The sequence below is a fragment of the Copadichromis virginalis genome, linkage group LG5 (genome assembly GCF_057382275.1).
Source record: "Copadichromis virginalis isolate Kocher_CV1m ecotype Utaka linkage group LG5, C_Virginalis_male_GT1.1, whole genome shotgun sequence".
NCBI classification, from domain to species: domain Eukaryota; kingdom Metazoa; phylum Chordata; class Actinopteri; order Cichliformes; family Cichlidae; genus Copadichromis; species Copadichromis virginalis.
In genome coordinates this window covers 11,845,132-11,870,927 of record NC_140622.1, presented here as the reverse complement: position 1 = coordinate 11,870,927, position 25,796 = coordinate 11,845,132, and the positions used below count along the sequence as shown (strand labels likewise).

The 25,796-nt window shown below is 39.6% G+C and overlaps 1 protein-coding gene across 2 annotated transcripts in view; it reads right to left on the bottom strand.

Moving 5' to 3' along the window:
• Positions 1 to 9,973, bottom strand: part of cdh4 (cadherin 4, type 1, R-cadherin (retinal)) — a 234,093-nt gene extending 224,120 nt beyond the window's left edge. For both annotated transcript variants that reach the window (XM_085455938.1, XM_085455939.1), the window contains exons 1-2: positions 9,759 to 9,973; positions 8,390 to 8,501 (exon numbers count right to left, since the gene is read on the bottom strand). In XM_085455938.1, the coding sequence (XP_085312064.1) occupies positions 8,390 to 8,501; positions 9,759 to 9,812 (166 nt within the window). In that variant the 5' untranslated portion in view covers positions 9,813 to 9,973. The remainder of the gene's footprint in view (positions 1 to 8,389; positions 8,502 to 9,758) is intronic.
• Positions 9,974 to 25,796: the final 15,823 nt, after the last annotated feature.

Below are 25,796 nucleotides of genomic sequence, written 5' to 3'. Positions count from 1 at the left end.
TAATTTCAGCTAAAGATTCACCGCTTCAATACTGAACACCTGATTTGTATTTAGATGAATGTAAATCCAGCAAGCCCAGAGGGCAGGAGGGGGAAAAAACCTCAGTAATGAACTGCTACATTCTGGGTTACACTTGCAGCTAAAAGGTGAAACAGAGGTCTCCTAGTGGGATAATGGTTCATTTCTGCCCTGCAACAAAAAGGAGTCTTAATCAAGGCCACAGATCGTTAAAGTGCACTGAGATGCAAAGGGCTAATACACACTGATTGTGAGCGAGGGTGGTCAATTAAAAAGGTTTTCAAGAACAAATGCAAATAGGATTCCCAGAAGACAAGGAGATGAGCAATGGAGGTAATGTTCACGTCTTCAGAAAACTACTTTGATAACGTGCGAAAAACCTATTGAGGAGGGTCAAAGTGTAATCTGGAAATAGTTTCTGAGAAATACTTAAAACTTCCCATGAATATTTTTGTGTAAATCTGCCCTTGTCTCAACTCCTGAAATACAGTAGTAAAGTCTCCAGTTCTCCATTCAACGCAGCCTCATTTCTTATCCGTTAATCCCTTGCCAAGGACTTCTTTTTGGCTAACACCATCAGAAGTGCCCAGTTCTTCCTTTTTTCTTTATAATCACTCTATGATTTAACCCACGGCCGCCAGCTCTTTCAGATGCAATCACAGGTCTGATAATATCGTGGTTAGCTCCATTTGAAGGTCGGTATTCAGGGCACAATTAGCTATTTTGTCAGGAAATGTAGATCTACTGCATAACCGTACCAAACAGACTGCACGGTGCTCTTAAAATGCAGCAGGAGTCTAAGGGGTTGGGTTTGTCTCTGACAGCTTATCGCCATCTAAACACAAGGAGCTCGAGATGAATCGCGGCCGTCTCTCAGAGGGCATCATACGGGACCGCAATGAAGCTATCTGTGTTGTAATGAAACTCCATGAGAGTAGAGGCCATGACCCAGTGACTAACCACGAGACTAAACAAATAGTAGTATACAGTTAAGAGGGGCACAGTCAAGATCAGTCCACTAGCGCTATTAAAATTCACAAATAGGCCCTAGCGGTGATATTTCTGCCGACAGCCAGTTTCCTATCTATCAAAAGCCCCTTTTTTACTTACTACCTCCGAAGAGAAAATGACTACAAAACAGGATAAAAAGCATTGTGCTGTGGCTTGTCCTTTATCTTGGGTGGTTTGCTTGATGGAATTGGCTCAGCATGTATGTAAGAAGTTTGAGGGATATAGGAGCGTAGCTTGGTTTGGTAAGAAGGCAGGCGAGATAAAGAGAAATGATGTGGCTCATCTTCTGTACCTGTATTCTATCAGCTCGCCACAGACTGCAGGTCCTGGCTGCAGAGATGAAAGACTCTCCGGAGGACAAGAGAGACGTTCGTGAGTCAGAAGGAAAATGGCATTCCGCTTATCAAATGCCTGGAAACATAATCCCCCCCCCCTCTCCCGACTCACCCCCAGTTCTTGGGTCTGGACGTACTTATAAAAGCCCTGTCACTTTGGATAGTGGGTTAGGAGTCAGAAGTTCTCCACGCTAGAGTAAACGCTGAGCTGGCTGTTTCAAAGCAGATATGGCTCCTTGCCAGATTTTCCTGCTGTAGTCTAATTGGGGTCATGTTACAAGCCATTCTGTATGTGTAACTTTTAGAGATGGAATTAAACAACAGGAAATCCATGCTGAAAGCGTACAGCTGATGAAGGCAGAATCCTCCTTAAATTAATCTTTTAGATTAAAGGACGGTGTGTTTAATTTTTCTCCTGTACGCACCGCAAGACCCAAATTTAAATTAAAAACCCAAGGATGAAGGAACCAAGGAAAGACATCTTATTGTGGATTATATTTTTTCATAACCGAGTTCATCTCCGAGTTCATCGTCTAGGGGAAGTGAAAACATGGCAATGACATTATAAAGCGCACGTCTATCCTGATGTTTTTATGCCACAAACAGTGAGTTTTCATCACTGTGCTTTTATTTTTCCTTTGCCCACAATAAAGTGGTCTTCCTCAGTGTGAGGCTTAAAAATATGATATTTTGGAATCTACTGAATCAATCATATATCTTGCTAACACAGGGAGAAATATGTGGTGTTCACTGTGCTGCTGGAATGGCAAAAGTCATCACTATTGTCTTTTCAAGTATGCTCTCACAGTGACTTAAAGAGACAGCGTCCTGACCAAACCGTATTTCGAATCAATTTCTTTTGTGCTGAGACCACATCCCCTTTGTGCGTGTTCCTAGGTGACTGGTCCGGCTCTTGGAGCGTGGTGATGGTTTACACAGTGATGTGCAATCACTGGAATATTTCTTTTCACGGCTTATCTGCCCACAGTGGGAATTTGCACGGACCACGACTCAGGGCCTGCCTGTCTGCTCGCCTGTGTGCCACTGCCTTCCCCTCCAATCCTGACCCTGCCTCAGATAAACCTATCCACGGGAGCATGGGATGATTTATTCAGCACAACTTTGCGGCAGCGCAGAGATTTGTGATTTAGTTAAACAAAGGTCTTCTGTGGTCAACCTCAAAGCAATAACAGCCTTTTTAACCTATTCAGCCAGTGAAAAATGTTTTAAGAGGACACTGAATGATGCATTGCACTTCTACAATGACCTTTCAGTACTTGAGCAGACATTTCACTTTACCTATAGTACTGTGCAAAAGTCTGGAGGCACCCGTCATTTCTTCATACTTTGCTTCCGAGGAGCCAGACTTTCTTGTCATATTTTAAAGTGGTCTTGAGTAATAGCTCTCCAGGCTTTCTGAAGGTCTTTCAAATTTTTCCTTTGGGCATTGGCTGCTTTTTTGCTCATTCTCAGTCCAGTCCTTGTACCTGACCATTTTCAGAGGATTTTGTTTGTTTGTTATTTTAAAGCCACTTAAGGCTGAAATATGAATCCTTTATGAATTAATTTTAAAAAAAAAACCTAAACTCACGGGATTTGTGCACACATGGCAAACAAGTTAGCAAAGAACCAGTTTTAAATTGCGTCATCAGGCACTTTGCAAAACTGAAAATCTGTTGCCACAGGTCTTATGGAGTGATGAATTCAAATTTGGAATTTCTGAATTTTTGTCATTGTGCATGGAGGAGGTCAGGACAGACGTAAACAGTGAGGATCTACAGCCATCTGTAAAAAACTGTGGAGGCTCTCTTATGTTTTGGGGTTACATTTCAGCCAGTGGTTATGTGGATCTTTTCAAAATTAAAGGAGTTCAGAACACATAAAAGTAAGGTCAGGTTTTGATCCACCATGCAATACCATCTAGAAAACATCTGACAGGCAATGGACTCAATAGGATTTCAACAAGATAATGATCCCAAGCAAACAGTCATGAATCAGCTTCCCCAGAGTCCAGATCTCAACATTATTGAAGCAGTGTGGGATCATCTCAACAGAGAACAGAACAAACAGCCGCCAACATCCAAAGAAGAGGTTTGAGTGTTCATCAAGAAGCCTGGAGACCTACTCCTGAAGACTACATCAAAGGCTTGGGACTTTTGCATTGTACTGTACAGGAGGAAGTACAGAAAAGCTGCAAGGATATTAAACCATACCAATAATAACTGCTGACAAGTTTTAATGGCAGAATGTGTTTAGAGAGTGTCTATTGGTTTCTATTTTGTCAAATCCAGAAAAAAAACATGCACTCTACTGATTCATTCTCATTCCCAACATAATAATCATGACCAATAAAGATAAATCTGAGATATCATAGCATTAAGAAAAGAAGGTATTGCTGCAATACAAAATATTATTATACCTGCTTTATTAGTGAATATTCCAGTTTTACCTGTGCAGGACTCCACAAATGAAAAAGAGTGAGGAGGAAACATGACACTCCTGAAGACTCTCTGTGAGATATAGGGTGATGCCAAATAGATTCCTATAAAGAAAGGGTTACACAATCCTTTGTGGCTTGAGAAAACTCCCCTCCCTCATGGACTCTTAAAGCATCCAATGCAGATAGAATTGCAGCTCGGAGTCCCCTGATAGGCTATGGCTTAAAGGCATTAAATGTGAACTCTGCTGAACTGCCAGTTCAAGTGTGGCTACCTTACTCAACCTTTACTCTGTGTTATTTCTTTAATCCTCACAAATAAAACAGACTACATGTGCATACAGATGAGTGAAACATTAACAGAGCGTAAGATGTTCTAGGACAGTGTTGGGTCATGAGATGCTGCCCTCTCTTGGAAAGGTGGAACCCCCACCAGACCCTAAACTCCAATGTGTGTGTGTTTGTTTTGACAAAGGTGGGAGAGAGCGCTGTCTAACATGTTGGTCCGATATCTGGTGATCACTTAGGTTGCGATCTGTTTTTGCCAATCCCGCAGAATATGATATATCCCTCACATCCTATGTATGGTGTCATTTTCATTCTGGAAGAGACCACACTGTTTCTTCACAGGATAAATGTTATCACCCTGAATATCTTTGTATTGATTAGCATTGGCCCTGCAAGGGGACAAGCGGATCCAAATCTTAAAAAAAATAAAAATTTTAAAAAATTAAAAAAAAAAAAATTAAAAACGCTACAATTTATATTTTTGTTGGTCTATACTGAAATAGATTTTTAAAAATCAGTGGGTCCCTTGGAGGTAGCCCATTCATTTTAATTACTGCACGTGTGCAATTCAAAACTGTCAACAGTAACAGAAAGTGTAACAGGACACCAGTTTGGACATTTAAGCAAACGCTGCGGGTCTTGGTCATAAATGGCCACATGCATGCATCTACAATATAGAGAAAAACATTTCAAAAGTCTTAAATAAATGCAGTTTGTTGTTAATGAATTTGACAGGAAAATACTGTGTAGCCCTGCCAAACTACCCACACAGCATCAAAACAATAAACTACAAGAAAGACAACTCCCCCTGCAACCTCAGCATGAAAGGAGGAGAGGCACACATATTGTTCAGTGACTGGAAACAGAAGCCTGGTTCACACTGCACCTGCTGGGCCAAAGCTTTTTGGTCCTTCCCTCAACTGCTCACTGTCCATCTCTCCAGGGAGACAGCAGCCACACAGACCTCAGTAGTCCAGCAACCCCCATAGCCAGCTCTTGAGCATCCCACCCCCTCCTTTAATTTCATTCTACATCCATTCATTTTTTTTTATTATTGTTAAGTGACAGATTCAGGTTATACATATTGTGGCATTATTATTAAAGACTTCCTCCCACATTGTGTCCCACTGTATAGAATGCAAACCTTAAGTAACGCTAGCCAATTCACATTAGGCGGTGCATGAGAACTTAAGCAGCTGCAGCTATATCCTTTTGAATGGCAGTTTTGAGGAAGACAATATGGTTCTCAGATTGATTTTTACCAAGAACAAACGCAGACAGACAGTGAGAGACGGAGACTTGAAGCAAAGGCGATATGGATCAAAGCCGGAGCTGACGGTGCACGTAAGATACATCAAACTAATGCAGCTGAGCGTTGCTGTGACATTTTCTCGAATTCAAGCGTACAGCTAATATGTACACCAGGCTGAATCGCATGCATGTAACACCCCCACACCCCGAGACACCCACAAGCATAAAGGAGGAATCGACATACAATATCTGTCTGGATTAGGGCTGGGCCATATTATACCGTTCACGGTAATACCGGTATAATTTTAGGCAACGATAGGAAAATGAAATATCGCGATAGAATGGGAGTAAAACGCGCATGCGCAGTGCCTTTGTTTTCATACGCACATGGCCGATTGTTGGTTTGTAAAAATGGTGCAACTTCCGTGATGTGGAACTGGTTTGGTGTTTGTCCGTCAGATACACAACAAAGCACATTTTTTTGCAGAACATGCAAGCGGCCGTTGTTATTGTCGTATTTGTCGGTCGGACTAAGATGCTCTTAAATCTGGGAGTAATCTGGGTCCCAAACTCCGTATATTTGACTTCAGGTCAAACAACACTGCAGCATCACTGAGAGTTGAAAACTGTCTAAATTCTTTGATCTTTAATAAAACGATCAGCATTGCTGCTTTACCAGGTGTAACTATAAAGTTTAACTTCCAGGCATCCATGAAAACAAAAGTTATTACATTTAACGGAGTTAGAAGTTAGCAGGAAGCTAGCGGAAGTTAGCTCGCTAGTTTCGCTAGTTACCTAAGCATGATATAGCATGTTCTGACTGAGAGATTTCTGAAAAAATTCAAACGTACAGCTCTGCTATCACTTCCAACATAAATGAAGACAGGAAACTAAACAGCAGTGACGTTTGTAGGGTTACTGAAGTTGGGCTAGCTGGTATATAATGATGTGCTACGTGATCGCTAGCGACACAGCGATGTTAGCATAACATAAACAGTGAAGCTGGAGGACGAACACTAACACTTTTCCACTTATAAAAGTTAACGTGAAGGTTCCTCATGGTTAGAGACAAATGCAATCGCATGGCAGGATGCTGTAAACGGACCAAACTTCAGTCAGGAGAACAACTGAGATAATCCATCCACAATACGAGGTTAGTCATTAATATACTGCAACAACATGGGAATAGAGCAGCTGCCAGAGAATTCAACATTAATGAATCAATGGTACAGAAGTGGAGGAAGCAAGAAGAATGAGTTTAATAAAGTTTGATTTATCTGACTGCTTTGTTTCGCTTAATGTGCCTTATAATCCCGTGTACCTTATGGTCCAAAAAATGCGTACTGCACACTGCAGTTTAATGTTGCAAAGCACCTCTTTTTAACTTCAGTGGATATTATACATGGTTATGCTCAGGATATGTCAGCCCATTTCTACTGGAAATGCCTTTGGGTTAAACTTTCAGCAAGGAATTTGCATTTGCACTGTTACATTTTTATAAAGCTTTAATGCACATAAAAACCAGCTTCTTGTTTACGTGAAAATAAATGGAAGGTTGTCTTTTTGCGCTAGTAATGTTGTGGAGTTGTATTTTGTCTCGCATCAATTATATCGTCAGTTATATCGTTATCGCAAATTTTCAAATATATATCGTGATAAATATTTTTGGCCATATCGCCCTGCTCTAGTCTGGATACATATCACTCTCCGTTAATACTGCTTGGGTCAGTGAGGATGCCTGAGCCCATTTCTAAACAGGCTGAAACCTTGAGCCCTGAGCCCCTTCAGGCAAACTGGCTCCCCACTGACCAGCTGCACTGTCCTTGTCAGCTACCTAAATAACAAAATAACCTCCAGAATAATTCAGTTGTTTTCCTTGCAGTCAGAAAATGCTCGAACAGCTTTTACAATGAGAATGTCATTTCCTCCTGGCAAATAGCATTTCACATAACAATAGACAAATATTCGGCTATAAAGGCAAAGTGTCAGGGGAGAGGTAAGCTTATTGTACACTGCTGTTGAGCTGTTACCCACAAGTATGAATAACAGTGATGTAAGTTGCAACGGATGAGAAAAAAAAGAGAAGAAAATGTGAAACAACCTAAATACTGGGCCCAATTTAAAAACCAAGTCCCTGAACTCTCATAGCAGGAACTTGGTGCAGCTTCGCAATGCTCAAAATACCAAAGTAATATAACTTCACGGCCTCCTCTCTTCTCATCTTGGGGGTAATTTCATCATCTAGAATTTTTGAAGTTCTGTTTTATAGAAGCACATCCAGCAAATGTCAAAGGTGCTGTTTATCTGTCAGTTATGCAAATTGGGACACAGGAATATGGCTGTGGGGGATTCATTTCCAATATGGTTAGGATGCACCAGCAAACAGAAGAGACACACTGAAGAAAAAAAGAGCATCCTTTAAATGGCAGGAGATGAACTTCTGTAGATTCAGTACACTGCCTCCACTGAAAAGAAATGGAGCGAACAACAACAGAATTGAATTCCTCTAAAAAACAGAAAGAAAAGAAAAAGGACGGAAAACATATTACAATGAAAAGTGGAAAGAAAAGAAGAAGGTTTGGAGCATTCCAGCTGCAACGTGCAGAAAGGGGAAGAAGCTATTAAGATTATTTTGCTCTGTGATCTCGCTGCTCAGTCAATCAAACAAAGAACAAATGTGTTGTTTTTACTACAGCAGTGTAAAGCAATTGTTCATTTATCAATACGCCGTCACACCACATGGAAACTCTTGAACAGAATGCGTTACACACACACACAGTCATCATTTTTAATGGCATGGCGAGTTTTTTTTCCCCAAGCCTTCTGCTTAATTATAAAATGATATCCCTGTGCTCGAGATGGGTTTCTTAGGTTGCCCAGGCAAGTTTGCGTTGTCGGAAGTCATTCGCGCACCATAATATATTCCTTCTACCACTCGCAAAAGTATACGCAAACCTACTCATTCGATCACACTAGTCAGGAACACATCTGGGCCAAGAAGAGAAACTATCATCAGACGGTAAATGAGATCCAGCAGCGGCAGGCTTACCTTTGAGAATGCTCTGGCCGTGCAGTAAGTCTCTTGAGACAATCACCGTGTAGAAGTTCTGGGAGAAGCCTGGTCTGCACGGGGGTTTGAGGGGTTGGCCTGCCTTACTCCCCTGAGGAATAAAACAAGGCAGCCTGTTAAGATTGGCAAATTGACTTGCAGCCACCAGGGTCACAAGCTGATCTCACGGCCTCTTTGAGTTGATATTGAATCTCACAGTCTCTCTTGCCACAGTGAATGATTTGTTTCAGACTACAGCACGTTGAAATTCAGACCGTCACAGTGTGGAAATCTAACTCTGGAGCTGCAGGCACCTGCTTAGATTCACTGTAAAGATACATCAAGCTTCACGGGAGATACTTAGATTAGGAATTAAAGGGAAATAAATTACTTTAATCCATCTTTACCTACTCTATTGTCTACATAGGATTTCGAGAAGCAGGAGTATAAGAGGTGGACTACACCCTGAATGCGTGACACACTATTTCAAGGACCATAATCATCATGATTAAGGCAATAATGTGATCCACACATTCTGAATATAATGAAACTCAAAGAAAAGTAATATAAGTGGCAGGACTAATGAGCATTAGAAAGATGGTGAGAATGACCAGCTGGAAATGTTCAAACATGAAATATATACATTGCACGCTGATTGAAGTCTGTGCGCATGTGTGAAAGCCAAGTGCATTTAAATATATAGCTGACATACAGACATAGCCGTAGGCTCACGTTATCCAGTGGGGAGGAAGAATGCACTCCCAGGGATGCACCTTATTCATCGCACCATCAATGCTACTCTAAAGAAATTATACTGCGCTCCCCCCACCCCTAACTCGGCTTTGCTATCAGCACACCTCAACAAAACCCCATAATAATAAGTACATCATTTGACTGAGTTTGGATATTTAAAAATATATATATAAGCTATTTATACTGTTGCTCATTTGCCTCTTGAATCGAAGTCCGTAATTAGGCGCTAAACCCTTAACTCAAAACAAAAGAAGACATTAGAGCGCGTAAACGAAGTTGATCGCAGCAAGCAGCACGAGAAGCCCCTCTGGAAACCACTGTCCTCTGCAATAATGCACTGCAGTTTATGTGGACGACAGGATGTGGAGGCAAGCGAAGAGTTATCAGTGACTTTTCCACTGCAGTGAGAGCCGACATAATTACCAACTTCAAATGGGCCACACGGGATTCTGTTACACAAATCGTGTTGCCATCATAGCGCAAAAGCTGATCCGTTAACGGCCACTTTCGAGCGCCCCTGCAGCGCGCTGCAAAAACCGAAGTAAGCACTACAGCAGTGCAGCACTTCCACCGTACTGTTAGGGCGACTATACGTGTAGAAATTAACTCATCTTACCGAGGATGCGCCCACAAGTAAGGTGCACGCCAAGATGACGCAGCCAGCGTTCATCTTTGCAAAACCCGCGTGTTGGTGGGGGGTAAAAAGAGGAAAAGATTAGTCTTCTTCGCCAAATACACCTCAGTAATTCCCGGAGCGCTGTCTTCCGCTTCTCCACTGCTGAGTGAGACGCCGACCGTACTTGTCTGGCGCAAAAGTGCCGCTGAGACAGAGACGCTGCGCTCCGTCCGGAGGAAGCCGGTGCCCATTGGATAACAGCGTCACTACAACCCCTCCTACCGCACGGCGGAGCAGGCAAGGCGGTGTGCACCGTCTTTGCTCCGAATGACTCTGTGTGATGATGCCCCGTGCCACTTCTGGGATCTATTGGTAGAAAAATGCATTTTCCAGCCAATTTAGATTCATATTTTTTTTTAAACTTCAGATGGAGCAAAAGCGGTTCTGGCTGTGTGAGTGACAACCAACCATCCGAGCCCTTTCTTATGTCCATCAGCTAACTGGAGTCTATTTCACACACCACTTACCCCCTCTGCCCCTGATCCACAGTATAAGTATAGCAAGAGCCCCCGAGATATTAGCTTTTTATTAAAGCAGCTGTGATAGGCCACTGCGGGATAAGACTTTGATTGTGAGTGAAAGGTTCAAATAAATAGTACAATGAATCAGGAGCCTCTGTGATCACCTACAGGAAATATGTCTATAAGTCTATAAATCATTTCCAGTTATAGGTCTTCATATTTTATTTTATTTTTTAAAAGGGTGACTACTTTAGCCTAATGACCATGTTCCATAATAATAATTTGCAACAAAATAAAATTTGGCGTCAGCATTAAATGTCTTACTCCATTTTGGGAGCTTATGTTATTAATAAAGTTTAGAATTTACATACAGTATAATAAACTTATACATATTTAGTCAAAAAAATGCAGGAGAAATGACTTAACTGCACCTTTAAGTGCTTTAACTGGTTTAATAATGTTGACATTTCCGAAGCCTCACATCGGTGCCTCAATTTCCATATCTGAGAGGTCATGACAATTTAATCTCATCAAAAGGAATAGGACAGTATTGCACTGTCAATCAACACAGCCCCTGTCCCTGCCATTCATTTTCATACTCCTTCATTTTCATACTCCTTCCGTATTGAGAAAAACCTGGTCTCTGAACAGGTTTTTCTTCTTCTTCTTCTTCGGTTTCTTTCCTTTAAATGGTATCTTCAAAACAAACTGCTTGAGGCTGATAATTAGGAAGCACTCCTAGTGTAGTTGACTACAGCTCAGTTGGTGTTTCTGTCCAGAGGGCAGGATTTTGTAAGGTCAGAGATATGAGAAGTACACTCCACTCATCTCTCTTCGGGGTATTGTGCTTATGCTTTTATTATACTCTGGAAATCTTGGCAGAGGAACTGTATGACAAGGATTTAAACTTACACCCTGTGCAATAAACAGCAAGTCTTACTTGTAAAAAAACAACAACAAAAAAAACCAAATCATAGAAGGTCCTCCAGGGAAAAAGACTTTTCCCCCCCCCCCAAGTCTGAGAAGTTTCCCTTCATTCAGATGGCTGCCGAGGCTACATGTCGACACTTAAACCTAATTAGTCAAACACAGCACTGTTCATAACGTGACCATGGCCCGACCGTGCGACTTCCCCTCAGAATGACGCAGTAAGGAAGATCACATCCATCCTTCGGCTCAGATTATCTTACTTATGGCTCCAAAGCACTAATTTTCAATCTGCCTCTGTGGCATTAGCACAGATACATCCATGAAATTACTGTTTTGGTGAATTAAGACCCTTAAGACGTGCACGACTGATTCTCCTCACAGTGAATTCCTCATGGCTTGTAGGTACCCCTGCCAGTTTTGGGAGGTGAGGAAATTATTTCTTTCAAGTATGGAGCATTTGCCTAATAAAAATACCATCTGGGCATTTGAAGTGAATTGGTTTAAGGCCGTGCTGAATTATTAAACAAATCTCACAAAATGCGTCCCCGCTCTCTTTTACAGTAGGAACACCTCGCAGTAGACAAACTCTGCTTTCCATTTGTTATTTCATGAATTGCTTTTTCTCCCCTAGCGCAGTCATTTGTGACGGGTTACATTTATATGCAAACGTTCGGCCTGCCCTCAGTTGATTTTAAGAGGTGACAAGACGTATATACAGACCTTGCAGCAAAAAAACAAACACTGGGAAATTAAATCCCATCTGCGGCATTTGCAAAAGTTTGGCTCTCGTTTCGCTGTAAAATTCTTAGAGGTTTATTATCTCATTAGGCCTTAACTGATGAATTAGGACTTGAAAGGAAAGTGAAGAATTGTCAGCTTTTGGCAGGTCCAAAGCTGGTAAGTTCTGACTCTTTAAATCTTGTGGCAACACTTAACAGCCATGGGATCCTCTGAACAACTGAGGATCTGAAAATGAGGCTAATTGATGCCTACAAAGCAGAGGAGGTCTATGAAAAGATTTGAAAGTGCTCCCAGCTTGAAATTTTCACTGTCCAAAATGTCATTAAGATACGGCAGTTTTGTGATATCTGCTGCAGGCGGGTGGTGATGGTGGGTGGATTATTTTCATGAAATAATAAAAATCAGCGCAGCAACATTTGAACAAAGTCTCATTTTAATGTATGTTTGCTGCAGGGTTTGTATTGCTTCTTTCCCTTTTCAAAAATCAACATAATACTCTATGTCATCTGCCAGCCCACTCTCACAGCAAAAGTGTGAAGTAGTAATTCGCACTGGTCTGCGGCACAAAATGTAATGTTTCTCACAACAAAGGCTGTAAATTTGTGAGATGGCTACCTACATTTTTTGGGAAGATCAGTGCATGTATGGCATTATCAACAAGGCGAAATGGAAATTAGACTTGACTAATAACCAAAACTATGATTTTTCCCCAAAGCTGATGAAATCGTCTTAAACATTGGACTGAACCAAAGAACAAGTGAAAATGAAAAGAAAAGAAGAGAAGAGAAAAGAAAAGAAAAGAAAAGAACCTTTTATTGTGCCACATGAGAACATACATCAGTTTCATATGGGCTTATGTTTCTTAAAGAACGGTCATATGACAGTAAATGGTCCTTAAATGGCACATTTCTACTCAATGTGGGTACCTAAACCACTTTTCTTTGTACGAGCTTCATTTAGCAATTCACACACACTCATATGCCAAAGCACTAACGTTCACACTCTCACACAGCTATATCAGGGGCAACTTGGGGTTCAGTATTGTGCCCAGGGATACTTTGACACGCAGGTTGGAAGAGCCAGGAATCAAACCACCCACCTTCCAATTAGCAGATGCCTCATGCTACATCCTGAGCCACAGCACAGGTCAAGATTAAATAACTCCCAAACTCTGAGGACCAGTACACCAGCTTTCAAACATCTTTCTGTGAGACTGAGTTGATTATCTCTCCTCTAGTGTCTCTCTCTCGTGGCTTTCTCTTACCACAAGCCAAATGCTCTAGGAGACAATATTTCCACTCAAATTTAATTTTAAGAACTGCGCATTTAAAGCAACACAGTTTTTTTCTCTTTTTTTTTTCTCTTTTTTTCTCGCATTTATCACTGAGGCACAAAATTTGTAAGGGCTCATTGGGAATTTAATGATCCTGCCTGCATAAATTAGGACCAACTAGTACATGATTGCATCTGACACCACTAAAATAATTAGGAAGAAATTTAATCCACTCAAGATTCATTTTACTGATACAGCTGATCAGATTTTACTATCTGTAAAGACTACAGTTACACACAGCATGTGTTCTATACAAAAGGTTCCCATCATGTACAGATGTCTGTCAATTCACCCACTGGTGGAAGATGTTACAAACAGTTTTACAGCTTATATGTCTTGATCCTTGAACCCAGAGGACAGACAGTTTAGTGGTTTGGCCCCGAGTGAAGAACTAAGAATTACTTTGTGTAAATGTTTTAAGACTGTAGTTTACAGTATACAATTTATATATATCTTGTTCTTAATCAGTAACATTAACAGCTGTCAAATTGTCATGCAGTGTTACAATGTGTCAATTCAAACACATACTTTGGCCATAGTTGCTACTGCATCATTTGTGATGGGCCAGCCAGCTGCCAGTTATAATTACCTACTAGAAGGACCTGGCGCGACCTCCACTATAAGCCTACATATTCACACAGTAGAAAAGCATTCATGCCTACGCAATTCACAGGGATGCCACTGATCTTGCAACAAATACTGTCAGCTTTGGGGAAGCAGTGAAACTTTCCTCTTGCTGACCAAAGAGAAAACTTCACAGACATTCCCCGAGTTATGTGACAACCCGGTAAAAATCAACAAACCCTTCAGATTAATTAACACTTTCACAAAGAGGAGAGAATAGCATTTCAAAAATGTGTTATGGCATGACGCCTTTCTAAAATATTTGGAGGGTTTTCAGGAAAACAATGTTGCAGCTGCCGGCAGTGTGTATCTAATAATGGCTCTTGAATAATTTTAGTGTGCAGAATATTGTCGAGAGGTTATTATTTTGTTCTACACTCTGTGCAATTGCGCTGAGTTTAGGTTGTTGTGTGTAATCCGCACAATATCAGTGGAACACACTATATAACATCAGCAGAGGAAATATTAAATAAACTTTGGCGTCTACGTTGTTAGGTGTTTTGAAAACAACACTATATAGTGAACAGGATGCTGTAACGATAACTTATTCCCTGAAGATTCGAGGCTGGTGGATTTTTCTGTACACGGATATCAAATTGATGGACAGCAAGAAAATGAAACGCGGCCGAGATAGGCAAGCTTCATTAAAATGTAATCCGTTCTGTAAGACAAAAAAAAAAAAATCACCCGTATAAAATTTTTAGGAGATTTTCAAATTGGAAGCAGGAATCGATGTTTTGTTTTTACGTGCTGCTCTTGAATGAATGAAATATTGATATGTGCAGAACAGAGACATCTGAAGATCACAGGAAGCAGATGATCAATCAGTAAAACAATGTCGGGAATGCCTGCACAACACCTTAAAGCAAGCAGAAGATGGAAAATGAATATAAAGTCTCTTCATGAGATCTGTCTCCACAGGGGCTTTACTATAGATTTCAAACATTAAGGAGACATCCACAAAAAATGGGTCAGTTTGTCAACACAATGCTACAGGCTACTCTCAATATTTAACACAAGGCACGAGCCCCTGCAGATGCCTGTATCGCTAACCTTTTGACTGCCATTTCATTATATGCTACGATTGCTTGATAGGTGCGCAGAGAGCGGTCCGATGGTGATGGATGACAGTGGATGTCATTTGATTTTCATTTGAACCGGAACATCAGAATTTACTCCACCTAATTAACCTCTCTGTCTGTTTCCACTTGGCAGACTTCCACTGTGACGTGAAGGAGGAGTGGAACCTCTGCACCGGCTTGCCCATAATATGTTTCACCTTATATATTTATATTTACGCAGAATTTTACCTAATTAAGATTTGTTAAAGTCTAAGAAAGTTTATAGCTAGTGTTTTTTTTTAATTGCTTAGGTTATTTGTGTATATTTTCATGCAGAAATACAATTATGTTTCCTGCCAGTAAAGTCATGTAGTATGAAAAGCTTAATTTATGTACCGCTTACTAGTTGTAGGGAGGTGGTCGGGATGGAGACCAGAGTTCATGTCCTGATTCTCGTATTTCAAAGAAATCAAATCACTACTTTTTCAGCTAATTTAAATAACTGAAAATATGTTGCAGATGTTGCGATGCAAGAATGGATGTTATTGGGAAGACAAAATAAATAAGTGTGACATAATCAGTATTTACATTTTACTTGTGTAACAATATGTAACAATAACATTTTATTTAAGCCTCTGTAGCAGGGTGAGACTTTAAGATGCTATTTTCTTTTAGGTGAAATTATATACACCTACAAATATTGGTGAGCCTGGTTCTGCCAGAGGTTTCTTGCTGTTAAAAGAGAGTTTTTCCTTCCCGCTTTCACCAAGTGAATTAAAAAGATCTTATATCTTAATCTTTATTGTTAATAAAAGTACATGAAATAAAATGAGATTAAGCGCCTCCCTTACTGTGACAGTCATTCACACAAAACACCATTGCACGTAACATATAACACTTTTTGCATGAGAACACCGCCACATGTGTGGCATTACTGCACATATAAATAATATAAAATGCCTTGAGGCGTATTCAAAATGTAATTGTCTTGAAAAGCACAGTGGCGCAAGGCTTAGCACTGTTGCTTCACAGCAAGAGTTTGACTCCCCCACCTGGCTGAGGTCTTTCTGTGAGGAGTTTGCATGTTCTCCATGTGTCTTCGTGATTTCACTGTCCAAAGATGTGCAGTTAGTGGAGTGAGGTTAAATTATGATTCTAGATTGCGAATAGCCACGAATGGTTGTTTGCACTGCAACCGGTTGGTAACCTGAGGGGTTTGTTTCTTAACAAAGCGGAGCCATTGATGTGTCACTAGTGATACAGTGCAATGTTAAGTCGGAGTTGGTGGGGCTGCTCTGACTGTAGGAATTGGAAATCAGACTAGATGTGGTGATTCAGTTGGAAATTCTGACATTCATTCAAAGCAGTATATAGTTCTTTCACCAGCTGTTTCTATATATATGTTCTCTGTATATCTGTATATGTAGAAATGCTCTGTGTGCTGTGCAACGGCACTGCTTAGAAATAGTCTAAGGATGCAAGTTGAGTTCTTTCCAACGCTACACTTTTATTTTTTCACATTTAAATGCGAACGTTTAACTTGAGTAGCTCCATAGCGTAGTGGTTTACACATTTGCTTATCAAGCAAAGGTCACTGGTTCAACTGGAGCTGATAACACAAATCCCCTTGGGGTGTTGTGTCAGAAAGGTCATCTGTTGTAAAACTCTGCCAAAATAAACATGCAGCGCTTCCTGTTGTGGTGACCCTTTGTGGAAAGCGAGCAGTTGAAAGTAGCTTCCAGTCTTAACTCTAGGTTTCATAAAGTATGCTGACTCAGTAGCCAAGGTTTTAGTACTTGACGAGTTTCCATTTTCTGCTGGACAATAACTTTTGAAGAGACTTCAGCATCATGCAGTGAGCAGTCCATGTAAATGGTTCTTGTGTAACAGTGAGTTATCTTTTCATTAGCTTTATTTATTTATTTAAGTAAACAATAAAGGCTGATGGAGGAAGTCTTGGCCTCAGTGTACTTATCTTGGAGTCCTGGCTAGACAGGCCCAGATTTTTGTCCTTTGCCTCCTGAGGACAGGTCAGCAGATTAGCTGATTCAGTTCCAGACTGAACAGACACCGATTTGCTGATCTGTTGAAAGGCTCAATGTGTTGAATGTATTGTACCCTGGAAAACTAAGGTGCATCACTGCCATGTGCATGTGTACACATTAATATTTCAATGTTTAAAATGTTTGTTGAAAGCTGATGTACTCTCAAGAGTGTCTAATTACTCTTATTACACGCAGCACAGTTACATTAAACCAATTCATACTTGCTTAAGCAACCAAAAAAAAATTGCAAGCACAGCTTTTACATGACTGCATTGTGTATTACTGCAGAACGAGAGGGAGGGGGGATTAATTAATAAAAAAGCAATCTTGAGGGAGGGTATATTCAATAACGGCAGCCACGCAAGTTCAAACTGTCTTGGAGAAAGAAAAAAAATACAATAACACATAAAACTGTTATGTGAATAATTCAGGAGCAGAATGCATAAATAGTGGATTAGGGTTGATTTAATTATGTCTGTGTGAAAGCACAGCCTAGCGTTAAGCAAACAAACACAGGCAACTGGAATGAAGCAGTTCAGCACCCAAGTGGCAAGGCCTTGCAAAGGAGCCAAAAGCAGGCGTCTGAGATCAAACACAACCAGCAGCATTTAACCGGGGCCAGACAAAGACAGGTACAATAGACTCTACTCCTCTTTTCATTGCTGTGTAGACAATTGCTTGTGATTCTCTTGCAAAGAGTGTATCCAACATCATTTCATGGGAAGATTGTTGTATTGTTTGCTTCACAGCCCTGTCCTCGTATTCTCATTTACACGCATCAGGTGATATTTATTTTTACTTTGACAGAAAATGAGTATACAATGCTGTGTTAGGCATACAGTATGCCACAGTTTCCCTGAAAACCTTTATAATGTCATTTCTATAAATGCTGAGTTCAATGTATGCATGCAAGCTGTACATATTTCCAACATTCTTTGTCTGGTAGGGAATGCAGTCGGCACGTGCTCCTTTATTGATTTGCTATAAGGAAATATTAGAAAAGGCATATGAATAAGTGCATTATCATAGAAATAAGTCTGCAAGGCGCAATCTGGTCACAACATTAACATCTTCATGAGCAGCCGTGATCTTCAGACTAAAATCGATCACATCACATCATTCAGAGCTGATATCCTGCGATACTGATAAGACTGTAGTTCATTTATGAGTGGCAAAGGGATGAATGAGAGCAGATGTAATCAACCTGAGAGGGATATGGGAAGGAATGTGAAATGATTGCAGAGCTATTTTCTGGGCAATGGAAGCCAATATGAGAAGCCAACAGTAAGCTCTATCTACATGGGCTGAATGGCTGATTGAGTTCAGGTGGAAGAATGGGACTTGGCAGCGAGGCAGGGAACACCCCTTTCATCCACAGCCATCCACTTTCATTACAACACACCTCTGAAACCACCAGCACATAATCACACCTATAGTCTGATGCAGGGTGGGGGGGTTGCTCAGGGTTGCTACTATTTACAAGAACAACCAAAGATGTAAAAGTTTGACTATTTGATTTATGCTAATGTGGCTTCACTTTCACTGCTGTCCTTGAGTTCCATTTTTCATTTGCTGTGCTGCCAGTGTTGCCTTCTTTGTAGAAACCACATTCCATTTGCAAATGTTGAAATTAATGAATTTGTTGTGTCAAGCGCTGTCAGCATTTTCCATTGGCAAGATGCTTAAAACTCTATATGGGTGTCATACATCTTGTCCTATTAGAATTGCTCTGCCCTCTGTATCTCCTTCCAGGTGGAGATATGAAGTATTGACTGTTCTCATCTGGGTCTGAAGCCCCCACCTCCCATTAAAACTGCCACCCCTGCACCTCATCTGCTATCAAAATGCTGGTGCAGCAAAGCAGGGAGAGAAAAGAAGGCGAAGGCAGGGGAGAGCAGACAGAGAGGCGTGCAAGAGAAAACTACAGACGTCAGTGAGGAAACAAATTATTTGTAACACTAAATTATGCGTTTTGCTATTAGAGCAAAAAGACCTATTATAAATGTGAGAATAGAAAAATGCGGAAATAGAAAGCAACTGCCAAAAAAGGACAAAAACTTAGAGTTGTGTCTAAGAAAACAAAAACTGTCTTCAGCAGTTCCAATGTGAATCTGAAGAGTTCTGGCACCGATTGTGACAAGACAGCTGATTGTGCAGTAAGTGGTAATTATACACCCCAGTCTGCGGTCTACTGCTGAGTGACAAATAGTTTTCTTACCATCTCTAAAGCTCAGAAGGGAAGTGCCAGCGGTGAGCTTGAGACTGTACGGCCATTCTGTGAGAAAAAAAAAATCATGCTCAGTCTGTCATTAAGATGTTCTTAGTACAGTAAATTCTGCAGTAGGGACAAAGGAAGTTGTTAGCAGCTGAGCCAATTATCTGCGCCCCAGCATTGTTTCCAATAGAAAATTAAAGGGGACAAAGGTAAAACTCCTGAGGGATGCTCAGCGAAGATGACAGGATATAAACTCATAAAAAGCAGCTCAGGACATAAAAAGATAAGTCTGAATAGAGCATAAAAAGAAAAGTTGCTGTACATCAAACCCATCTTTCTTGAGAAAAGAGGATAAAGGCAAAAAGCACAGTTAGCTTCAATTCCATGTCAAAGCTTTTCAGCTTAATACACAAAAAATGAAAGTGCTCTGAGTGCTCCAGGAGAGTAGATGGCGCTATATAAGAATCAGTCCATTTGCATTTTTATATATAAACTTCCCAAACAGGGATAATTTAACATGAATATTAAAATTTGAGTTTATAAAATGATCACATTGTACTAAAATTAATAACTTATAATTAGTTATTAGTTATTAAAAAACTTCTGACATGGGCAAAATGAGTCTTTGTCTCAGCATCCAGGATAATACGAGACAGCATTTTTACTGATAAAACTAAACTAAGCAATGGACTTTACTGCTTTATTTTCAATATCGTTCTGAAGCAGAGCAGTCAGTCAGCTGAAACACATCAGTGCACACGTTGGGTTCAGTTAATTATGTGTATTAGAAGAAAAAGAATCCCAATTTTACATACATACATAAAATCTGTGGAGATCAGCTATTAAATAATAACCTCTCACACACATTTGCATAAAATTCTCAATAAAACAATGAAGTGCTAGTCAAAACATTTCCACAGCATACATGCCTGTACTATTTTCACTTATTCTAGCAGATGATATGTTTGGAAGAGCTAGGATGGATATTGCAGGTCACAAATCATAAAGATTGCTCATTGAAAAGGGTCAAATTTGAAAGACTGACAACCAGCTACTAATTAGTTTCAAGATAATTCTGACTGTATCCTTGTATGGCAGTTCTAAATTAATGAGCTGTAGGCCTTCTTTTTTCTTTTTGAGTAGGCTGTGGTTTCAAGAGATCAACGTGTGCATAGATCAGCAGCACCGACAAGCAAAATATTTCCTTGCACAAAGAAAGGTCTGCAATTTAATTAAAAACTACTATAGATGTAAACAGTAGGCGTATGAGAGCTATAATATGACAAATTACATGGTCTGTTCTGAATATGACAGCGTGCAAATGATCAGCTGATGACAATAAAGCCTTTCTCTGGTGCACTGTGCATGAATATCAAATAGACGATCAAAAATAGCCACTCACTGACATTCAAATCAATTTATAATTTTTATGTAACATGATTTTTTTTTTTTTTGTTGGATATTCTGTTTTTCTCCATTAAAATGAAACTACCATAAAAAATTAGACTGTTTATAATTATTTCTCTGACTGTAAATGCTGGAGATACTAGTAAAGGAGAACAGAATATTAACATGGACAACTCATAGCATTTTTAGCAGTTTTCATTTAACCGGCGTTTGCTGATATTCTAAAATATCACACTGCAGACACACATTTATGTTACGCTGTTGCTTAATAGAAAAAGTGGCCCCACAGAGATAGTAACTGGACTGTTTGTTTTACTGTACTTGAGCACTCAAAGCTCTTTATACAGCATGGCTCGTTCATCAATTGAAACGCATTCATACAAACACACTTCCATAGATGCTCTACCTGTTGCTGTACCTCCTGAGCTACAGCCATTGCACAGCTAGTTTGCATTACTTAGCAAAGGCCCAGTTTGAGTTTGCTTAAATCATACTAGCTAAACATTTAAACTTAGCTTAGCTGCTACTCTAATCTAACAACTTGCCTAATTAAAGACTATGTAATAGACTGAAAAGTTAGCCAATGTTAAAAGCTAACTCCAAGTACATCGGTGCTCCCATTCAGCCTTTCTCATAATACATAGTCACTTAATTCTCCACAGGCCATTATGGTGTTATTAGCTATGTACAAACCATCTGATCAGTGTACAGGTTATCCTTTTGAAAAGAATTATATCAAGGAGAGGTATGTTTTTCCAGTCAGGCTTTAAATGTCTCCACCCTGTCTTCTGAATATGGTCACTTCTGGTTAAAAACCCCCCATGGGTGACAATACTATGACTTCAGCGTCATCCCTTATAGAGTATAGAAGTCTAAAAAATAAAGTTACAATCGACAAAGGTTGTTCTTGTAGTCAGGCCAATTTATATTCAGTTCTAAAACAAAGAAAGGTCTCTGTGACAGTCTGAGACCCATTTGTCTTCCTATCTTGTCATCCATCTACCCATGCCATCTGGCAGTCTGACTGACAAAAGAGGGGCTTGATCTGCAAGGAGGATTTTAGGAAAAACAATGACTGCATGAACAGGAAAAACCTTTTAAGTATATTCAAAAGTTGCAATATTTTACACACCCTTCTCTATTAATCTAATTAGTCTAGCTTTGTTAGACTTATTACTGTAACTGAAAATCTAAATGATTAAGATAGAGAAATATTAAAAGATACATTTTTAAGAGGGATGTTGTGAGTTTGAGTGATCCCTGATTTGAAGAGTGATGTGTCAGGACTGAACCTCAGACAGCTTGCTTTAGCTCCTGATAATGTAAAGCACAGGAAGGAGGAACACAAGTGTTTAAAAACTTGCTGAAAATTGAGGGACTACATATAAAATGGCTGTAAGTACCAAACCGGTAATGCAATATTTTGGTAAACCCCTTTAACTAAAGCTGAAAGTCTGCACTTCTGTCACATATTGACTGCGCCCTTGCCCAGATACTTATGTGCCTAACTGTATAACCACTTTGTGAAACGTTGGAGGTTGAGTCTGTGAGAAAAACAAAGTTGTTTTTTGTTTGTTATATTTGTTTTTTTTTTGTGTGTGTGTTTGTTTGTTTTTTGGCTATAATTTTGCTCAGCACCGTGCTCATCAGTAGAGCTGAACGTGTGGAGGGATAATTAAATAGTCCTCTGAGCATTCAAGGAGAGCCAAGTCTCTGTCAGTAGAGTGTATAGTGGTAAACCACAGAAAAGCAAAAAAGGAGAGAAAATAAATCTTGACCAGAATTGAGGACAGTTCCAAAATAAATGCAGCAAAGTGCCATCGTTTGATTTCCTTTTATAACAGACTGGAGACACAGGAGGCTAAATTTTTATGCAACATGACCTTAGAATAATGACGACAGTGAATCACTTTGAACTGAATTAGCCCACGTCTGCTGTTTATTGAGCAACCATAAATACAGGAAAGTGCAGTATTCCATATTTTATCAGTAAGGTAATCTCTAAATGCAAGCAGCCAAGAGACGAGGTCTTTGTTATTCTTCTAGTATCATAGCGGCAGAGTTTATGGTTCAGGGATTGTGTGTGTGTGTCCGTTTGTTTTGAGATGAACAGGCATAATTTGTTAAACCTATTGATTAATTCTGTTCCTTGACAGAATTTGTCTTCAAAGCTCAAATGACTAATTGAAATACAGCACTGATCTAACTCGCGTAGCTTATCCGGGTGTGCTTCTGAGAGCTGCAGTCGCGATCACGGCTTAATTGCATTTCTTCCGTTGCCACTGTTAGCATGTTTCAGCTTATTTCTTGTCTCAGCATCAGTGTTACATTCTGTGACACCATATGTCATACTGGAAACTTAACAAATGACTTCCTGATCCACATTTTTTTTTTAAAGTAAAGGCATCAAGAAAATCCATCTACTCATTTCCTCTTGCTAAAAAAAATTAATAAAAAAATTGCAGTTTCTGTGAACCTTTACTTATGAGACCTTATGTTCACAAGTAGCATGTTTTTGAAAGCTGTCTGCAGAATGTGTTATACAAACTGATAGACCACAACATTAAAATCACTGACAGTCTAGTCAATGATGATGTTACACTGAAAAGAAACCTTGTGTCCTGGGACCTGTACTACAATCAGATTAAACACACGGGATATCTCACTCTAGGCTTAGCTTAGCCTCACATGATCAGTCACGCTAAACAGTCACATCAAGAGAAAATCAATCAAGGGTTTTTCAGTCTAGCTATGCACAAGTTTAGATGAAAGTGCTGATGTTGGATACACATGGGCAGTCATAAAAACGATAGGTCTAATGGCATATTTTGATCAAACTACAGGAGTAGAAAAATGCAAAGAAGCTAAACATATAGTACAGGCTGAAAGCACCACTGCCACTGCAGCCAAGGATGTGAGTACATGTGAGATGTTAATGAAAAGTATTATTATAAAAAGCTGCATAAGTGTGTGGGTGCTTCTGCAAAACTGGAAAGTTCTATAAATGCTGGCTGTGTGCATTAATAGTCTTATCAGTATCACAATTCACAACTTGAGACATTAAGACTTACAATTGCTTATTGCGCTTGATGTGCATGAGACACTTTCATCTGTATTCTTTCAGCTGCATCTCCAGCAGTGCAGTGATCTACAAGTGATCAAAGAACAAAATTAATTACATTAAATAAACCCTGAAAAAACTTGCCTTAGTCTACTTAAAAATGTTAATATAAGACCACAATCTCTAGGGCAAGACCCAGGGTTTCGAATATTATATAGTTTCTCAGTCTTTGGGTTTAGTGTTAAGTTTGATTTTCTACAGCTGACAGGCTAACAAACCTTCCTGTGTCAGTGGCAGCTGAACTTCATTCGACCATGGTCTGCAATGACTTCGCCAAATTCTTCACAGACAAAATCCAAAAGATTAGACAAGCAATCGGTACATCAACAGCATATTCAGGATATGTACTGTGTCCACTGAAAAACTGTTTAAACACCATCAAACAGTTTCACCCTATTAACAGCAAAGACCTGGAGGACATCTTAGGCCAACTGAACTCCTCCTCTTGCTGTTTAGATGTCCTGCCAACAAGTTTTTTCAAAAAGGTCTCAAAGACTTTAGAGTCAGACCTGTTACAGATCGTCAACTTTTCTTTAATGTCAGGTGTGTTTCCGGAACCACTAAAAACTGCTGTAATTAAACCTATGCTGAAAAAGGACAATCTTGACAAGACACAAATGAACAACTACAGGCCGATCTCAAATCTCCCATTTTTAAGTAAGATCATTGAAAAAGCAGTTTCTCAACAGTTCAATTACTTCTTAAAACAGAATAGCTGCTATGATGCCTTCCAGTCAGGTTTTAGACAGAACCACAGCACTGAAGCCGCTCTGACCAAAGTGTTTAATGACATATGTCTGAATACAGACAATGGGAAAACGTCAGTCGTGTAAATATTTTTTACACACACACAAATTCACAAATTAGTTGTCCTCTGTGACTATCTAGTTTTGCATCTCTTTACTTTTCATTATCTTTATTGTTTTGAGCTGGGTTTAGTTTCTGTCCTGTTTCCTCTTCCCCTGTTACCTTCAGTATATTTATAGCCTCTGTCTTCATTTCCTTTTCTGCATTCTTGTTCCTTTGTTCTATTGACTCATTTGTGGATTTTATGTTTGGGGCTTCTGTTCAATCAAATAATTGTCTCACTTAAAAAAAACAAAAACAAAACAACAACTTTGCCTTGTTCTGCATTTGGGTCCTAACTCCTTTCATAAGACCATAACGTTTTATGACAGTACAAGGCTTAAGTGGTAGGGTGGTAGGTAGGGGAGCAAACAATGAACTTCTAAGAATCTAAGGAGCTTTTCATTAAAAGACAAGACTTTAAAATGCCCTCTTACTATTCATACTCTAAGGTCCAAGAGATTTTATGGAATGATGACACCATTTTCCAGTTATCTGACTGGTCAGCACGTGTTGGTTTAGTTATCTTGTCTTATCTCAACCATAAGTGTTTCTGGAGCATGTTAGCCCTGGAGAATAGGTTATCATGGTAATATAACCTGGTAAGAAGTGAATCACTGAAAGCCCAGAGTTAAACCTGAAGTTACCTCACTAAACCAATAACCTAGCTTTTTAGTACATGCTTTAGGTCTACATGTTGATGAAAACAACACACCCCAACAGCAGCAGCCATTTTTGTGATATAATTGCTTTCTTCTTCTACTTCTTCTTCTTCATAATAATAACAACAACAACAACAACAACAATAATAATAATAATAATAATAATAATAATAATAACAGCTCTAGCAATAATAATGACCTCAATAAACCATGTCCCATAAAGTGGGTCAAACTCACAACCTTCATTTTTACTTATTTTTACATTCTTACTTCCGAAAAGAAAGCCTCATTTTTGCTGTTCGATAGGCTACTGAACAAATTTAAACTTTTTAAAATTATGCAAAATTGCAAAATGCTTGGCTCTGTCTCTCATAAAACCTCTGTAACTTAGCTCTGCTTTACTTCAGCAGCATCATGTAATGTTCATGTGTTGATTAATAGTTTTCTTTCGTTTTTGATCTACTGCAGAATATTTTTAAGGTTATCTGCTACAAAATCCCAGGCCAGGAAAATCGCCTTCATGTTTTTCTCT